This window comes from Rousettus aegyptiacus, unplaced genomic scaffold, assembly GCF_014176215.1.
Source record: "Rousettus aegyptiacus isolate mRouAeg1 unplaced genomic scaffold, mRouAeg1.p scaffold_m13_p_2, whole genome shotgun sequence".
Classification (NCBI taxonomy): Eukaryota; Metazoa; Chordata; class Mammalia; order Chiroptera; family Pteropodidae; genus Rousettus; species Rousettus aegyptiacus.
Genome location: NW_023416295.1, coordinates 129,026,587 through 129,043,090, shown reverse-complemented (window position 1 = coordinate 129,043,090; position 16,504 = coordinate 129,026,587). Strand labels below are relative to the sequence as shown.

At 43.1% G+C, this 16,504-nt stretch overlaps 1 protein-coding gene and 1 pseudogene across 1 annotated transcript; both read right to left on the bottom strand.

Moving 5' to 3' along the window:
• Positions 1-5,970: 5,970 nt before the first annotated feature.
• On the bottom strand, positions 5,971-11,218 carry KRT1 (keratin 1). Its single transcript, XM_016142581.2, has 9 exons — positions 10,572-11,218; positions 9,241-9,455; positions 8,872-8,932; positions 8,391-8,486; positions 8,025-8,189; positions 7,764-7,889; positions 6,970-7,190; positions 6,428-6,462; positions 5,971-6,329 (listed from the first exon to the last, which is right to left on the bottom strand). The coding sequence occupies exons 1-9, from the start codon at positions 11,160-11,162 to the stop codon at positions 5,971-5,973; spliced, it is 1,869 nt and encodes a 622-aa protein (XP_015998067.2). The 5' UTR covers positions 11,163-11,218.
• A 3,724-nt stretch (positions 11,219-14,942) lies between these two features.
• On the bottom strand, positions 14,943-15,061 carry LOC118614352 (annotated as a pseudogene).
• Positions 15,062-16,504: the final 1,443 nt, after the last annotated feature.

Here is a 16,504-nt window from a genome sequence, read left to right as displayed (position 1 = left end):
CTCTCGTAAATTTATTTAATGAAATATGAAACAGACACTAATGGAAATAGTTATGCTATTCAGGAGTCTGCATAATATTTTCTCAGATGGAGATATGGCCTTTCCACAGCCTCTCCATCTCAGCACACACATATGCACATGTGTACGCACGCACAGAAAAGCATACACCTGAAAATATGTGCCTCATAGTCTCCCCAGCCACAAAATATCCCGAAGCATCAGTACTGCCAAAGGGATCTTTTGGAATTCTATGGAGACATTTCTTGCTTGTCTCTGTGACATGGTGGGGTGGGGCAGGCAGTGGCATTTACTGATATTTGGTAAGCAGGATCCAGATTTTGCTCAACCTCCTGCACAACTTTTGAAACCTCCATCATTTATAATGGTTCAATCCAGAACCCAATTTCATATTAGATACACACACAAGTATTTTTGCTCAGTTTTCAGACATACAGAGTTGTTGAGAAATGCAACTACTGTGAACATCAAGAGAAGGCTATACTTCTTTTCATTAGAAAGCTTACAAGGATTTTTATCTTTTTGGAACATTGTGTTGTCAAAGGCAAAGTTTCTCATTGTATTTAAGTTGCCAATACAGCATACCTGCATCAGCCTGCTTTTGTAGCTAATTAAACTCATGGTAATTCCTCCTGTCTGTGCAAATAACCGATGCTTCATTATGTCTTCTAATACAGTCCTGCCTGAGAGCTGACAAAGTGAAATCTGTATAATGTTATTACCAGTTTTTTCCCTTTTGTGTCTCCTTAATATTGCAGTTAAGGCATTGTGTTGACATTTTTCAATCATAAGTGATTATAAGGGACATCATCTGTTTTTTTTTCTTGAAAGTAAAAAGATATTATTACTTCAATTTTTATTATTAAACAAAATTCAATGAGACTCATACCTTTACAATTACTGACCTAAAGAAAGAATATTCTTTTTCAAAAGAAACCTTCATTAATGACCATAAACTCTTTGTTAAGATTTATACACATATTTTTGATAGAACCAGGAAGTTATATGAGACTTCCTCATAGTCCCTCCGAAGACAAAAAGAAGGTCCCCATTCCAGTCAAGTCTGTCCTGGGGATTTAGTTTCTAAAATTTCCTGCAAAACCATAGGGTCCTGTTCAAAACTGCCTTTTGGAATTCTCTCTCCTATGAGCTAGTGAACAGCCTCTGAGACTAATGAAAACCCTTCCCCAAGGGAAGGAGTGGAGTGGTGGTATTAAACTAAACTGAATGAGGATCTAAGAAGCAAGGGTTGCAAAAAGAGTTGCTGAATTCTGCTGTTTTCCTAGGGGCACTAAGTGATTGTCTTGATCTTGGAATTATGAAAGAGGAGACAATTAGTGTGGGGGAGGGGAGAAAGTGGAAAGTTTGTTCTTCTCTAGAGTTAGATCAATCCCAGAGCTCTATTCGAGAGGTGGCTGCGTAGAGCCATACAGCTATGGAAAAAAACGTTGGCCAGTTATGGAAGGAAGACTGGCCACCAAACTAACACTGCAACCATTCAGAGAAGAAAGGCCCAAAGAGAGCCCCAAGTCTCTGTTAGCCAATGAATTTAGGGACAACTTCTGTCCTTCCAGCTGAGACTCGAAGAGGGATACACAAGGATTTAGACCCAGGGAGAAAAGGTGTGTGCAGGTATTTTAAGGTTTAAAAAGACTGAGATTTAGTCATAGGCTGTGGCATACAAGCAGAAACCACAGCCAGATTCCAAAAGGCGTATCTGCTGAAGAACATGCAATTCAAATCCCAATGGAGAAGAAATAGTCAAGTCTTCTAAGGTGGGAAGGCCAGGGTGGCAGGACATCTGAGAAAGGAGAACAAATATATATGTACAGTTTTGCTTACACATGCATAGATACCAAGAAAGCATGGCTGCCACAGAGATAGGGATCTCAGTGGAGGAGGATAGGGGAATTCTTATCTCACAGTTGTACTTGTGGATTTCCCTCCTTCTGAATATTATTACTTGGATAAGCACCAAGCCTCACATCTACATCAGACAGCCCAGGGTGAAATACTGGAGTCTAAGATTTTGAGAGGTCATCACCAGATCTGGGGGGATCTCAGTATCTTGGTTGAATGGTCTCTGAAGAATTATCACTGGCCTCATGTCTTCCAAATTTTTTTTATTGGAGCAAGCTGCTCCATGTATTTCTGACTTTCCCACTGGAAATTCTCTGCAATCCCCTCTCAGCCTCTTCTTCCTGAGTAATCTGTTGGCTTACTCTAACTTTCAAATTTTGGTGACTCTTCACTTTATACCTCTAGCCCCAATAGTTACATGGATAGAGCACAGGAACCTCAAAAGAACTAACTCATCATTTCTCTCCCTCTCCGCAAGCCCTCTTGCTGTATTCTCTGTTATTACCCAAGCCAGGAACATGGAGCCGCCCTTGACTCTTTCCTTTACTTACCACCCCCCCACCCCCACCACCACCCCCACCTCCACTCTAGAAAAAAACAAACTTTCCACTTTCTCCCCTCCCCCACACTAATTGCCTCCTCTTTCATAATTCCAAGATCAAGACAATCACTTAGTGCCCCTAGGAAAACAGCAGAATTCAGCATTCAATCCATCACCAACTCCTGATGATTTGACTCCTAACTACCTCTAGAATGTATATCCTCAGCCTCATTTCTGGCCACTACCACCACTAAGGACTTGAACTAAAGTGCAAGCTTTGATTATCTTTTACCTGAATTTTTGTAATAATCCCTTAACAAATCTTCCTAACTCCAACATGGGCCCCTCCAATCTGGCCTGAATGAGCCCTCTAAAAGATCAATCTGACCATGTCACTCTCTTATTAAATCCCTTTACTGGCTCTTCCTCACCTATCACAATTGTTTCAGCCATAAAATACCTTAAAAAATGGTATTTCCATAAGTATATGTCCCACAAGCAGGCCGGATTTCTTAGGAGATACTCAAGTACAAGATGAATTGTGGTGCATGCTCGATTCTTATTCCACTAACTGTAAGGCAACCCTTCTGTCTCCCATTGGCCCAGTATACAGCAAGTTGAGGTTATAATAAGCCAATAGGTCCCCAAACCTCATATGAGGACTTCTGACTCACAAACTACAGTCCAGACTCCACTGAGTAGTATACTACAAGGCACTTCTTGATTGGATCCGACTAACTCTTTACTCTTATTTCTTGTCACTAACTTCACGTTCCTTCAGATAATCAAATGCTTTGTGAATTTCACTCATCCAAGTCTTTATCCATATTATTCTTTCTACCTGTAATGCCCTTGTCTGCCTGTAAAACTCTTATTTATCCCCTAAAACCCTGCCAAGCATCAGTTTTAATAACCCTCATATATATATGTATCATTTCTATGCCTCATATGTATTTTTATCATTGTGTGGGTCATGCGCCTTATAACAATGTGTTTACATACTCCCCATCATCCTAATCTCTAAACTCTTTGAGAATAAATCCATGTCATACTCATCATAGTACCTCAGTGTTTGGCCTCATCTCTGACACATGGTATGTGTGCAGGAAATATTTGTTGAACTGAACCGAATCCAGATTTTCCCTTTACTGTCTTTCTAATACTAACTCATTTGAATTTATTCAATTTAAGTTATATATGACTTACACAGTGCTTTCATTTAGTCCTTATGACCTTATAAGTTTTGATAAGTTTCACTTTAAATTCTACTGTTCTCTGTTTCCTGTCTGACCTTACCAAGAAAACCCAAATCCAAACAAGATGAACAGCTTTCCCAATACTGAAATGTGGCAGTAAAGAACGTTGTACTATAAGAAAGAACTTAGAAAATGTATGTCGAAGTACTAGAATACATCACTCTTCGTTCAATACTGTCCCAGGTGCTGTATCTGGCAGCCCCAGAGGTCAGCTCTCCCACAGAGCAGGTAAACCATCTCCCCCCTCAAGGTCACCCAACTCCCACCCTTCTAAATCTGCCTTTTTTGACTAATTCAGTTTCTCAGATACCTTGACAACAGGATGACATTTCAGTCTCTGCAAGTACAGGTTTCCCCACCAGAAAACACATGAACATTCTATTTAACACATTTATTTCTTATGTTTTTGGTTCACAAATATCTGTCTTCCAGAGCAGATTCAACTTGAGTACATTAAGAAAATCAATTTCATGTCCCGACAGAGTTGGCCCTGGGCCACAGGGACCATGTCAAGTTACTTCCCTCCTTGGCAGCCCTGAAAGCCAGCCACTGCTTTCTGCTTCTTTGTTACTCCCTTTTAGTTTCACTTAACTACTTCTGCATAACACATTTATAGTTCACAAAACATTCTCGTATTATTTATTTTTATCTTCTTGCTAGCTAAAGATAAATATTCTTATCCCCATTTCGCCCTCAAGAAAACTGAATGGTCAAGTTATTTGTCAAAGGATCCACAGATCCTCTAAGTTGTGGATTATTTTCCTTTGCCAATTCCTTAAACCACAGTAGATTAAACTGTGGATCAAGTACGTGGGAAGAAGTTTGGCAGTGAGAAGAGAAGAAAGTATTGCATGGAAAAGTAATTGTTCACGTGGAATGGCCAGTGATGAGAGGGGTGTGGGTAACACGGGGGCAGCTACTACAGTCAGAATACGGACTTTGGCCCTGGGAGTTCAAGAATGGAAAGTTGTAATGGAGTGCTAGATATCCATTTCTCCTATTTTTCAGGCCACTATCCAAGGCTCTGCTTAATCTAAGAAGTTCATTTGTGGACATGTAGCCTCTACTTGAGAAGTAGTACAATGGGATAGCACAGTGGCCAGAAGCATGGATATTTGGATTCGGATATACCTGACTTTGGATCTTACTACCTCCGTTTACTAGCTCTGTGATAATATACAAGTTACAGACCTCTCTGGCCTCAGTTTCATTTTCTCTAAAATGAGGATAATAATGCCTTCCCCGTGGGAATTATTACAAAAATTATATAAGATGATTAGCACATCATAAGCATCTGGTAAGTGCTAATTTTAATGATAATGGTGGTGGTGATGATGAGGATGATGACCTGGCTGTTGTAGCACTGCTTCTTGGTCTCCAGGCCACTCAGTAGATACTTGCTCTAAGGAACAAATGAACATCAGCTTCCTAGTGGTTCTATGACCATGAAAAAGTCAGTCAGCTTCTCTGAGGGTCAGTTTTTTTAGCTTCCAATTGAGAAAAATATTCCTAGCTCCATTGTCAACCAGAGCTGAGGGAACAGAGAGCATAGATCGACCAGAGTATTATGTAAGTACAACTTGGCATATTCTATCCCTCTTCCCCAGTCACCCCTTCACCAGAGCTGCTTCCTGTCTGGACCGATATGAGAGTCTGGACAGCATTATGGTGGATAGAAAGAACAAGAATAAGAATTTCATATACCGTGTCTCAACTCCCCCATATGCCTTGTGGCTCTAGGGTCTTCTTTCCCTCCCACAAAGCACCCATCCAGGATAGACAATGCCATGTACAAAGGAGTTTGAGACTCATAGAGAATTTCAAATGCAGTTTATTGCAGAAAAACAAGGAAATGGAAATTTAAGACCTCTCCACAAAAGACAATGAACTTGCTTACACCATTTGTACAAAACCAAAACAGCACAGAGCTGGTTGCAAGACACAGAATATTAAGGAGCTGTCCAGAGCATGTGCACTCCGTGCATGAAAGAAGACCTGGGTCTAACCAGCCCTCTTCTGGCTGACTTAGGAGATGCTTTGAAATGTAATGTGTGTAGTGGTGATGGCTGAACTGTTTCTGAGGCAAAGCACAAAGCAGGGTCATAGCAGGGGACCAATGATTTAAAAACTACTTTGGGAAGCAAAACAGAAAAGAAAGAGCTGGGGAGATAAGAGGAACCAATATAAGTAATGGCAGCTTTTTTCTTCAGTAAGGCTGGGGCAATTGACCTTGGTCTTGCCAAACATATTTGGTAGAAATGGAGAGGAAGCGCTAACAGGATACAGAGCACCTCTTTATCTGGAGCCTCGGGAATAGCTGGTGGAAATAAACTTCACGCTGGAACTGCCACCAGAGGTCTTGGTGCCCCCAGAGCTGGAGCCCCAGCCTCCCGAGGAGCCACCAAAGCTGCCTCCGGAACTCGCGCCGCCGCCAGAACCCCTGCCGCCGGAGCTGCCGCCGCCCCCTGCAGAGCCACTCCTGTGTCCCGCGCTGCCGCCGCCGCCGCCACCTCCTGAGCCGTAGCTGCCGCCTCCTGAGCCGTAGCTACCACCGCCTGAGCCGTAGCTGCCGCCTCCTGAGCCGTAGCTACCACCGCCTGAGCCAAAACCTCGGCTGCCACCTCCACTGATGCTCGTGTGGCTGGTGCTCACAGCTGCAAAGGGACAAGGACGCTCCGTTATCTTCAACCACAGCTCCCTTTCCAACCCAGCAAAACCTGCACAGGCCCCTGAGAAATAGGCTTGTACTTACATACACTCACGTTGGGAGCATACTCTCCAGACATCCTGTAGAAGAAGAAAAAGCCAATCCATCATCACTCTCCAGCCTCACGAACCAACTCCCCAGGCTCTCTCAGCCATCCCATGGCTCCTTGTCTGCAGCTCCTCCTTGATCTGAAACCTAAACCAGTCCCTTCTGACTTCCCAAATCTCTGTCATTTTTTCTCACGATCAGGAAGCCTCTGTATAAATTAGACAAGAGTCTTGCAGCTAATGTGGGTTACCTCTAAAAGCATTGACTTTAGGCCAGAAGACATCTGAGCCAGCCTAGATAAAGAATAAATTGCTCCATCTCAAAGCACTTCATAGAGACACTATAGCCCATAATAAAGAAAAGTGGGGGCTCTAGCTTCCAAAGTGAAGCGAAGTCTTTCCTCCTGTACCATGTAGCTTTCCTTTCCCCATACACAGGATAAGCAGCAGTCACACATCTCTGTACCTTCAACAGCAGTCAGCTCGCAATGGAAAGAAGCACATAAGAAGTGGACAAAGAGCCCAGGGTCCCTTTCTCACCTGCACTCCTCTCCTTCCAGGAGGGTCCGGTAGGTGGCAATCTCCATATCCAGGGCCAGCTTGGTGTTCATCAGCTCCTGGTAGTCACGCAGCAGGCGGGCCAGGTCCTCCTTGGCTTTCTGCAGGGCGTCCTCCAGCTCATTCAGCTTGCCCCGGGCATCTTTGAGGGCCTTCTCACCACGCTGCTCAGCATCATTGATGGACTGCTGCAGCCCAGCAATCTGAGAAAGGAGAATCCAGCACATCACATATTCTCTTATTATCTAATCCCACCTTGACCTTCTTATTTCAAATTGATCTCTCCACCCCAGTGAGGCCAGTACTCCACCAAGAGAGCTTAAGTCATCTCATGCATTCACCTGACTCCGGATAATATATCACCATATTGTCTTCCTCAAAATCTCTTGAAGGTGATGCAGCAGCCTCTCTTGGCCATGAGTCAAGTCTCCTCCACTCCTTGACGTTTTTCTAAAGGCCTACACTGAAACTTCCTGACTGCATTTCCTCTCACTCACCACATCTTAAGTCTCACTTTGGGTCATAGGCTAGATCACTTATGACCATCTCTCTTCTATTTCTTTACAAGGTCATTTTTACAAGTTTCCTTAAAGAGAACCCAGCATGATGGCTGAATTCTGGAAACCAATATAGTCACCAAAAGAACTAGAGATAATAAGATAACCATGGTATGGACTATAATATTCAAAAGTAGAAAAATGTCCTCCAATTAATTACCTGTGGGTCCCTTCTTTCCCATCCCATAGAGCTAAGCAGTAGAAAGAGGAAGCAAATACCTGTTTCTTGACACTGTCGATTTCAGATCTAAGTCTCTGGATAATCCGATTCAGCTCAGAAATCTCCATCTTTGAAGTTTTCAAATTATCCCCATGTTCGCCAGCAGTGACTTGGAGCTCTTCATACTAAAGATGGTGGATCAAGTCATTTAGATATGGCAGAGTACACTGTGGCTCATGCACACAAATATTAGAAAAAAAAACACAGAATAGAAAGACAAGACGTTTTAGGAAACGTGGCCAGACAAACAGCCCATTCACCTTGGTCTGGTACAGGGCCTCAGCCTCGGCCTTGCTCTTCTGGGCGATCTCCTCGTACTGGGCCTTGACCTCAGCAATGATGCTGTCCAGGTCCAGGTTGCGGTTGTTGTCCATGGACAGGACGACATTGGTTTCACTGATATGAGTCTGCATCTGAGACAGCTCCTGCAAGACAAATTACTTCAGCCACACTTTAAAAAAAATAAAATAAAATAAAATAAATAAAACATTAAATAAAAACGCCTTAGACAGGAGCGGCAGGGAGAGTCAGGCGATGGAAGGTCTATCTCTATTCCTCTAGATAGTGGTGGATTCAGGCTTTAAAGTTCTCCATTTGGTAAAAGTGGATGAAATTAAAGAACTTACCGCTTGGTAGAGTGTTGTGAGAAAATCAATTTCCTGAAGCAAATTGTCCACTTTGGCTTGAAGGTCCACCTTGGTCATATAAGCAGCATCCACATCCTAGGGTAATAAGAGACATCATGAAGTCATAGTCTTTCCAGGACAAGTCCCTCTCAACAGCTGTGAGGGGATTTTCCAAGTAAAAAACTGTCTGGGATCTACTCCACACCTTTATACTACAGATGGATCACCCCACCCCTGGGATCAAAATCACAAAGAAGCTTGCCTGACTTGCTGAGAATTTGCCTCCTGCTTACTGCATGAAATGCTAAGGAATCTGGAGAAGCAGAGTGCCTAGATAAGTCCAGGTCCATAATAATGTAGGGAAAAAACTACTTCAGCTATTCACAGGCCCTGGTTCTCCACATCATGACTTATTTCTGCTTAGTGATTGGAGATCCTCTGTTATTATTTATTTCAGGTCCAACCTACAGAATTTACTCACCTTCTTGATGGTCACGAATTCATTCTCTGCCTTTGTCCGCTTGTTGATCTCTTCCTCATACCTGAAAAGAAATCAGAAGTGAATTCAGAGAAGGTGAGGCCTGAAGTTCCGCTTTCTAGACTAAAATTGGCATGGCCTGTCATTGCTTTTCTACTACTAGCCTAGGACACCTTGACCGCCCCTTTCTTCTAAGCAATAAAACCATTAAACTGTTTCCAGCTTCTAAGATGAAGATTTCTGAAAATGCCAGATTCATTTGCCTATAACCTAAGACAAACCATTGTTACACATTGTTTATAGTCTTTGCTTGCCACTTTCTGGAAATATTTTAGAACAAAAGTTGGGAATTGCCCAGCCCGTTTTCCTTACTTGTTTCGGTAATCTTCCACCAAGTCTTGCATGTTCTTCAATTCCGAATCCATCCGAGATTGGTCACCTTTCAGTTGGTCCAATCTCTTTCTAAGACTGTTGATGTATGACTCAAAGTAGGAGTCTAAGTTGTGGGTCCTGGTGGAGGTGTCCATCTGCTGCAGCAGCTCCCATTTTGTTTGCAGCACCTGGTTCTGCTGCTCCAGGAACCTCACCTAAAAACATGAGACTCATCATTCACTGGTGCAGAAGTGCAGTTCTTCGTCCACTGAGCACCAGGGTTACCACACTGCAAGGCCCCTATCTCACTTCGAAAAGAAGTTCGATTCCTGTTTTTCTTGCCATAACAAACAGAAAAATAGGAAGAAGACAATCAAGTTAACATCATCTTCAAAACAAAAACAACTCACTGTTAATTCAGTAAAGTTTTACTTTCCCTGTGAATGGCAATTGTAGTACTATTTCAGTTAGAAATTTAGGAGGGTAGCTACACAATAACTAAATAGCAAAGCACACAAAAAAAATTAGCGCAATTACACTTTGAAAAAGATACATGACACTTAAGAGATTTGTTTTCCTTTTTTTTTTTTTAGGTAGATTACCATAAAAATTAGTTTGCATTCTGCAAGCATACACACAGTTCAAAAGTATATTGGGGAAATCCAAAATTGAATTCCAAATCTATTGTGAATAACTCAAGTTGACATGATTTATGATTAAGCAAAAAGTAAAAAATGGTTTACATATTTTTCTAGAGCTGATACTTCGCAATCCAAGTATAAAAAAATTTCAACACTGATCTGGTAACAATGTAAAATTCTCAGAGGGCAGGCAAAAGATGTTTGGCACTGACTGCATACTTTCCACTACAACATCCATTGTAGTCTGTTTGCACTCAACTCCCTTTTTACAGTTAGAAAGACCTTCCCAGGGCTCTCATTTGCACCCTAGAAGGTTGAGTTAGCCTCATTTCTGATATGTTCATTCAACATATGTGAGTCCTAATTCAGCTCAAGAGCTGAATTAAAAAAAAAAAACACATCAAGGTTTTAAACTAATAATAAAATAAAATGCTTAGCAGAAAAACACATCAAGGTGATGTCAAATTAGCGCATTTTTATAGACTACAGACCTCTTTGCTCAAGAAATTTCAGTCATTAGCATCACTTACAAACATACTTTTAACATATCTTGTATAAGACAATTCCACAAAATCCCCTTTTAATCATCTGAACACCAAAAGTTGAGACACAAACTCAAAATGTCTTGGTTGTGTCAATCTCAAGTGGACCAGGGGAAACTCTCCCGGCGCACTGAGTAGATAAACTCACCTTGTCAATGAAGGAGGCAAATTGGTTGTTGAGTGATTTGATCTGCTCCCTTTCTTGAGACTTTATTTTTTGGATCTCAGGGTCAATCTCCACATTAAGGGGTTGCAGAAGGCTCTGGTTGATGGTGACTTCCTGTATGCCACCAGGGGGGCAAACAGGCCCAAAACCACCCCCAAAACCACCTCCACCAAAACCACCTTTACTTCCAAAGCCACCACCCAAACCACCACTGCCAAAACCACCCCCAAAGCCTCCACCACCAAAACCACCACCCCCAAAGCCACCACCACCGAAACTACCACCCCCGAAGCCACCGGCGTAATAACCACCACCAAAACCACTCTGTCCACCTCCTCTAGCCACACTGATGGAAATGCTTTTACTGCCACCAAGGTTGACAAGACTCCGACTTCCAAAGCCACCACCAGCACCCCTACCACATCCTCCACCTGAAAATCTCCCACCACCTCCTCCGCTACGGCGCACACTGCTACCAGTAGTCCTGCGCTGTAAGCTGACCACCCCAGCAGATCCAGAGCTGAAGCCTCCTCCACTCCGGTACCCAGACCTGGAACTAAAGTGTCGACTCATGTTGACTTAGAAAGAATAGGAGCAAAGTAGAGAAAGAAAGGAGCTAACACTCCTCTACCCCAAGCACAGAGACTTCCCCTTATATAAAGGGAGGAATTGGGCTTGGTCCCCAAGTCAGCGGGTGCAGGTTTGGCTTGCCTGCAGGCATACAAGATTTTCATGAGCCTCAACAATACAATAAACACTACACACCTTGCTGCCAGGATGGTTCTAAAATTGCTGTGCATACAAAATCGTTAGTGTGGTAATCATATTATCAGACAAAATCTCTCTTCAAGTGCTTGCAACTTTGGGAAAGTAGGACCCCACATCTATCACCTGGTGCTTCTTGATACGATTTCATAACCACTTGTCACAAAGATATGCAAGTTTCCATTCTTGCCTTGCCCTTGTAAGCTACTAAGACTCTCTCTCCTCAGGCATGGCAGGTGCAGGTCCCCAAGCTTGACTCTCAGGAGCTCTTAGCCCATTTCTGAGATCAGCCCTCCAAACTCCAGAGCTCATCAAGTTTTACCTCCTGACATGAAGTCAGAGCTTTAATACATGAACAACCAAAAGAAGTTATTTTTATTAAATGTTAGCTTATAAATGCTCTGCATTACTATTAGAGGAGGAGAAGCTGTTCTCAAACAGGATAGATTGATAAGTGATCTGGAAGGACCAGAAGAGAAAGACATGTTCTTTTCTAAGTTTTCCAGTTCCTCCTTTTCCTCTAAGATAGACCAGGGCAGAAGACGGAGACACCAGCAACAGAAAACAGGTGCAAACAGAAGCATGCAAATGCCAGTTGAAAAAGCTCATAGAGAATTGGGATGAACAGATGGAAGCTATTTCATACATTTTGTAAAGCAAAGGGGTGAAGGTAGGACTTGACAGGTGGTTCAAGACTCATACTAGACAATTAAGAGAGATGAATGTAGATTTGGGAGGAAGCCTGGAAAGCCTGATCTGAGAAGCTAAGACAAGAGTAATGGCAATAGTAATAGTAATAGTAATAGTAATAGTAATAGTAATAGCAATAGTAATAGTAATAGTAATAGTAAAATAATAATAATAATAGCTAACATATCAAAAACTGACCATGTACTACCCATTTTTTAAATGAGGAAACTGACACAAGGAGTTCAAATAGCCTGCTCATTTTTGCCTAGATGGTGAGTGGTGTGGCTAGGATTTAAACCATGGATGCTGAGCTACAGTGTGCAAAATCCAAACTAGCATGTTGCATATGACAGTACAGCAACTAAATTCTGGGTGTGCTTCCCACTCTGTGTAAAGCCAAACAGCATAAGAAGCTGTCCCACTGCAGAGAGCTCAAAGGCAGAAGGTCCATGTTATCCTTTTGAATCCTTGGCTCCAGACACATGCAAGTACTTGGAAAATGTTTCTTTGATTTGCTCTTAGAGGGGAGATTGGAGGTGCAGAGTTCATGGGTAGATTATGCTTCCATTCAGGTGCAAAATCACACAGCATGTAATGTGGAAGGCCAGGAAACCCCAGGAGCCTTCCTGGAGAATAGCGCTTGATCAATCTTAATGTGAAGTTGTGGCATTGAGATGTTTATTCTGAGACTTCTTAGAAGCCTGGCACACTCCCCACACTTGCATATAAACACAGAATTGAAGACTCAATGAGGAGAAGCCAGAGCTGACTTCAGCTAGCTCCAAGCATCTTTAAGTTGTAAATCATAGTCCTGTGTGGGCGGTCTCCACTGTGGAATACAAAATATGCGGGAGAAGGAAAGTCTGTGGCGACCATCTGTTCCCGTCGCCCGGCTTCTGAACCAAGACAGATAAGCGTTAGCCCTCTCCAACCACTGAGACTTGTCCCTCTTCTTCTCTCAGTTTTTGCCCTACACCCTCTTTCAGAAAGTGCTCCTCACTTCTCCACCACTCCTCTCCTTCCCTACCATCTCCATGGCATTGTTGTCTGAAACTGTCTTAACACCAACATCCTTGGGCTGCTAAACCAACCATCTCTATAGGGAATGAGTAATTCAGATCTTGTTTCTGACTAGGAACAATAGGATCTGGGATGGTCTTGGTGTGGTAATGACTATTGCCAAATCATCTTCTAGATCAGCATACACCCTCATGAGAAATATCACTCTTTCCATTTCCAATTGATTCCTTCTAGCTTTTTGGACAGGTGTGCTTGTGTGTGTGTGTGTGTGTGTGTGTGTGTGTGTGTGTGTGTGTTCATTCTCTCACCTCTGCCAACCAACAACAGATCTTTGCAGTGATTTGTGCTCCCATCCTCAAACTAAAAAATTGATCAAGAGAAAAATCAAAGAGGTGGATGGTCAAGTAATAAATAGACAATTTGCAGAGCTGCAAGACTTACTCTAGTTACTACCACGAAGAGGAAGAGACACAGGAACGAGAAGGAACAAGAAGGCATACATTTGCATAGTTCATCTCACCAAAAACATGCGCAAACACTATCCTGACAAGAGCCCTGAGAACTAAGCAGTCAAGCTGTTTTCAACCTATTTTATAAAACAGAAAACTGAGGATCAGAGAGATTAAACGACTTGCTTAGATACTTCAGCTAGGAAAGTACTCGTCTGGGACTAAAACCTGAGTTTTCTGCTTTCAAGTCAAGTGTTCTTCCTCCTGAACTGGAGAAGAGGCTCAAAGACAGGCAACTGGAACTGGTCGCCATAAATAGGTACACAGAGAATCACAGAAAATTCCCATCTGCAGGAACTCAGATCCTCTAACCTGCCTATCAAAGAAGTGAGATGGCAGACCAAAGGTAGTCAAAAAATGTCTTCAAATCACACAATCAATGCTTGGGAATCCTCTAATTCCTGAATCAAACTTCTATTCTCATTCCACTAGTTACTTTTGAGGCAACCTAATAGGCCTGGAAAAACCAAGCTGGTCACATCCTGTGCTGTCCCCAGGACATGCAGGGTGTGTGGTGAGATTAAAGTGGGAGAAAGGTGTTAACCACATACTCTTATTCTTGGCTTATTTGTGTACTCTGAATTTATAAAATAAAGGCAAAATGCATGCAAAATAAAAGAGCGAGAGGTATTATCTATAGGCAACAACCATGTTCAAGGAGCTAAAAGTCATTTAAACATCACAAAAAGTTAACAAAGTGGTAGTTATTAACCCCATTTAAAAAAAGAAAGCCATCTAAGGTTTATAAATAGGTGCCCAGTTTCCCCCAGGTGGTAACTGACAAGCCAGGCTTGTCGAACTCCGAGTGCATGCCTGTCTTCCTCCCATGCGCATTCTCTTGTCATCGGCCTGTTCCACTACCTGCATCACTTACGTCTTTCATGATCACCCTCTCACCAAGCCTTACACCTTGACTTTTTTACTCCCATGCTTGCTGAGACTATTCGGCCCTCTTCCCTTTTAATCTGTTCCTCTCCAAGCAAACTTCTACTCTTCTATTCTCTGAAAGGCCTTCCAGTTGCCTGGGCAACTGTCTCCAAACTCTTACCTAGGTTATAATCTAGCTCTGGGGCACCTAAAGTTTCAATTCCTGAGCATTCGGGCCAGAATCTGGTTTTGGTCTGTCAGGCATTGAGGGCAAATACCTACATCTCTGCTCTACATCTCAGGCAGTGAACAGGCTGTCTCCCCCAGGGAGTTTTCCTTGATTAACACCAATCAGTTGTTCTATTGGTTTCTTTTTCTAAGCTCAGTTGTGCCAGATTCAAGTGCATTCTTATATATCAATCGGCTCATTTTTATATGTGTACACATGTGTGTGTGTGTGTTTGCCAGTTCCTCAATTGCTCTGTAAGTTTTTTTTTTTTAACACCTACAGCACCTGGTATTCCCAGGTGGTCTCCCATCCATATACTAACCAGGCCTGACCCTGCTTAGCTTCTGAGATCGGACGAGATCGGGCACGTTCAGGGTGGCATGGCTGTAGACGCACTGTAAGTTTTTAAAAGCAAGACAAAGTCTTCCATATCTTTGAGTGCTCTTCCAGCACCCCATCTTTCCCCAGCCTTCCACATGGTCCCCTGCACTTGAGAGGTATCCCTATCAGTGAGGGATAACAGAGAGCCAGTGTACCTACACACACACCTCCAGAACTGATCACAGAGATGAGGCTGCCACAGTCAGGCCACAGCAGGGACAAGGGCAGGTGTGGCGAGGTTTTGAGAGCTTTTTGAGGGACGGTACTGAGAAAAGAATTAAAGAAAATCATGCAATGACAAGCCACCCAGCCCTGCGGGACTCCACCAAGAACGTGGGAGAAGGAAATTTCAGGGGAGTGAGGAGAGCTGAAACCTTGGAGGCGTAAAGGAGAATCACAAACAATGGGGAGGCGGGGTAAGATCTTCAAAGCTGGCAGCCAGCAGAGGAGAAAGGGAGAGGTGCAGAGCTAGGGGTAGCTTATTCAGGACAGATAGCAAAGAAGGCAGCCTCCAGAAGTCACTCACTAGCAGTGCTAGAGCAGAGTAGAGGCCAGAAAGGAGGAAGCCACAGATAAGCATGTAGAAAACGGAGGTACAGGTTGTCTTACTTTGAGGTATGGCGTCATCCAGCCCGGATCCCACTCCTGACGGCAAATTTGTAGCTGTGCAACCCTAGGCAGACCATTTACCCTCTCTGAGCCTAAGTTTCCTCATCTATAAAATAAGGACATTATCTACCTTACAGGGAAACTGAAGTGTGATAGATAATAGAGAGAGGAGGAGGGAATCTTTTTTACCCTCACACTTGGATAGACCCGGAGATGATTTAACAATCAGAAGAAGTTTTAGAAGAAACCCCTGTTTCACTAGAAACAGTGGAAAGACCCAGAGATGAAGTTTAGGATCTTGAAAGGAGACCATCTTATGGGAGAAAGCCTTAGGAGGCTCCATAAATCTGTACCAGGGAAGCTAGGGGCCCATCTTATAAAGGAAGGAATGCTGAGCTCACCTGAAGCAGAAGGAAGTAAGGCTAGAATGGAAACTACTCCCACTATGGAATGCCTGCTCTGCAGGTTGGGGATTATCCCCAGGACTAAGCACACTGGGACAAGTGTGGAAGCTCGGCCACAGACTTAGAGCCCCCAACAAGTCTTTGAGACCTGGCCCTGGCATATTCAGAATTGACCGTCCATGCTCGAGAACCTCCCAATATCCCAAGTTCCCAGCTCAGTCTCGTAACAGAGCATAGATCAACCCAAAGACATACAGTTCTCTGAACTGATCAGAAAGCTGATAAAACCAGGGCGTCAGATACAACAAAATCATGGGGGCTACACTGAGCTTGACTGTCGAAGCACACAACTCGTAATTTGAAGACACATCCTGGGCCAATTGGCTGGTAATTGAGGATGAGGCAACATTCTTGAGAGACTTCCTTAGACCAAGGACTTTC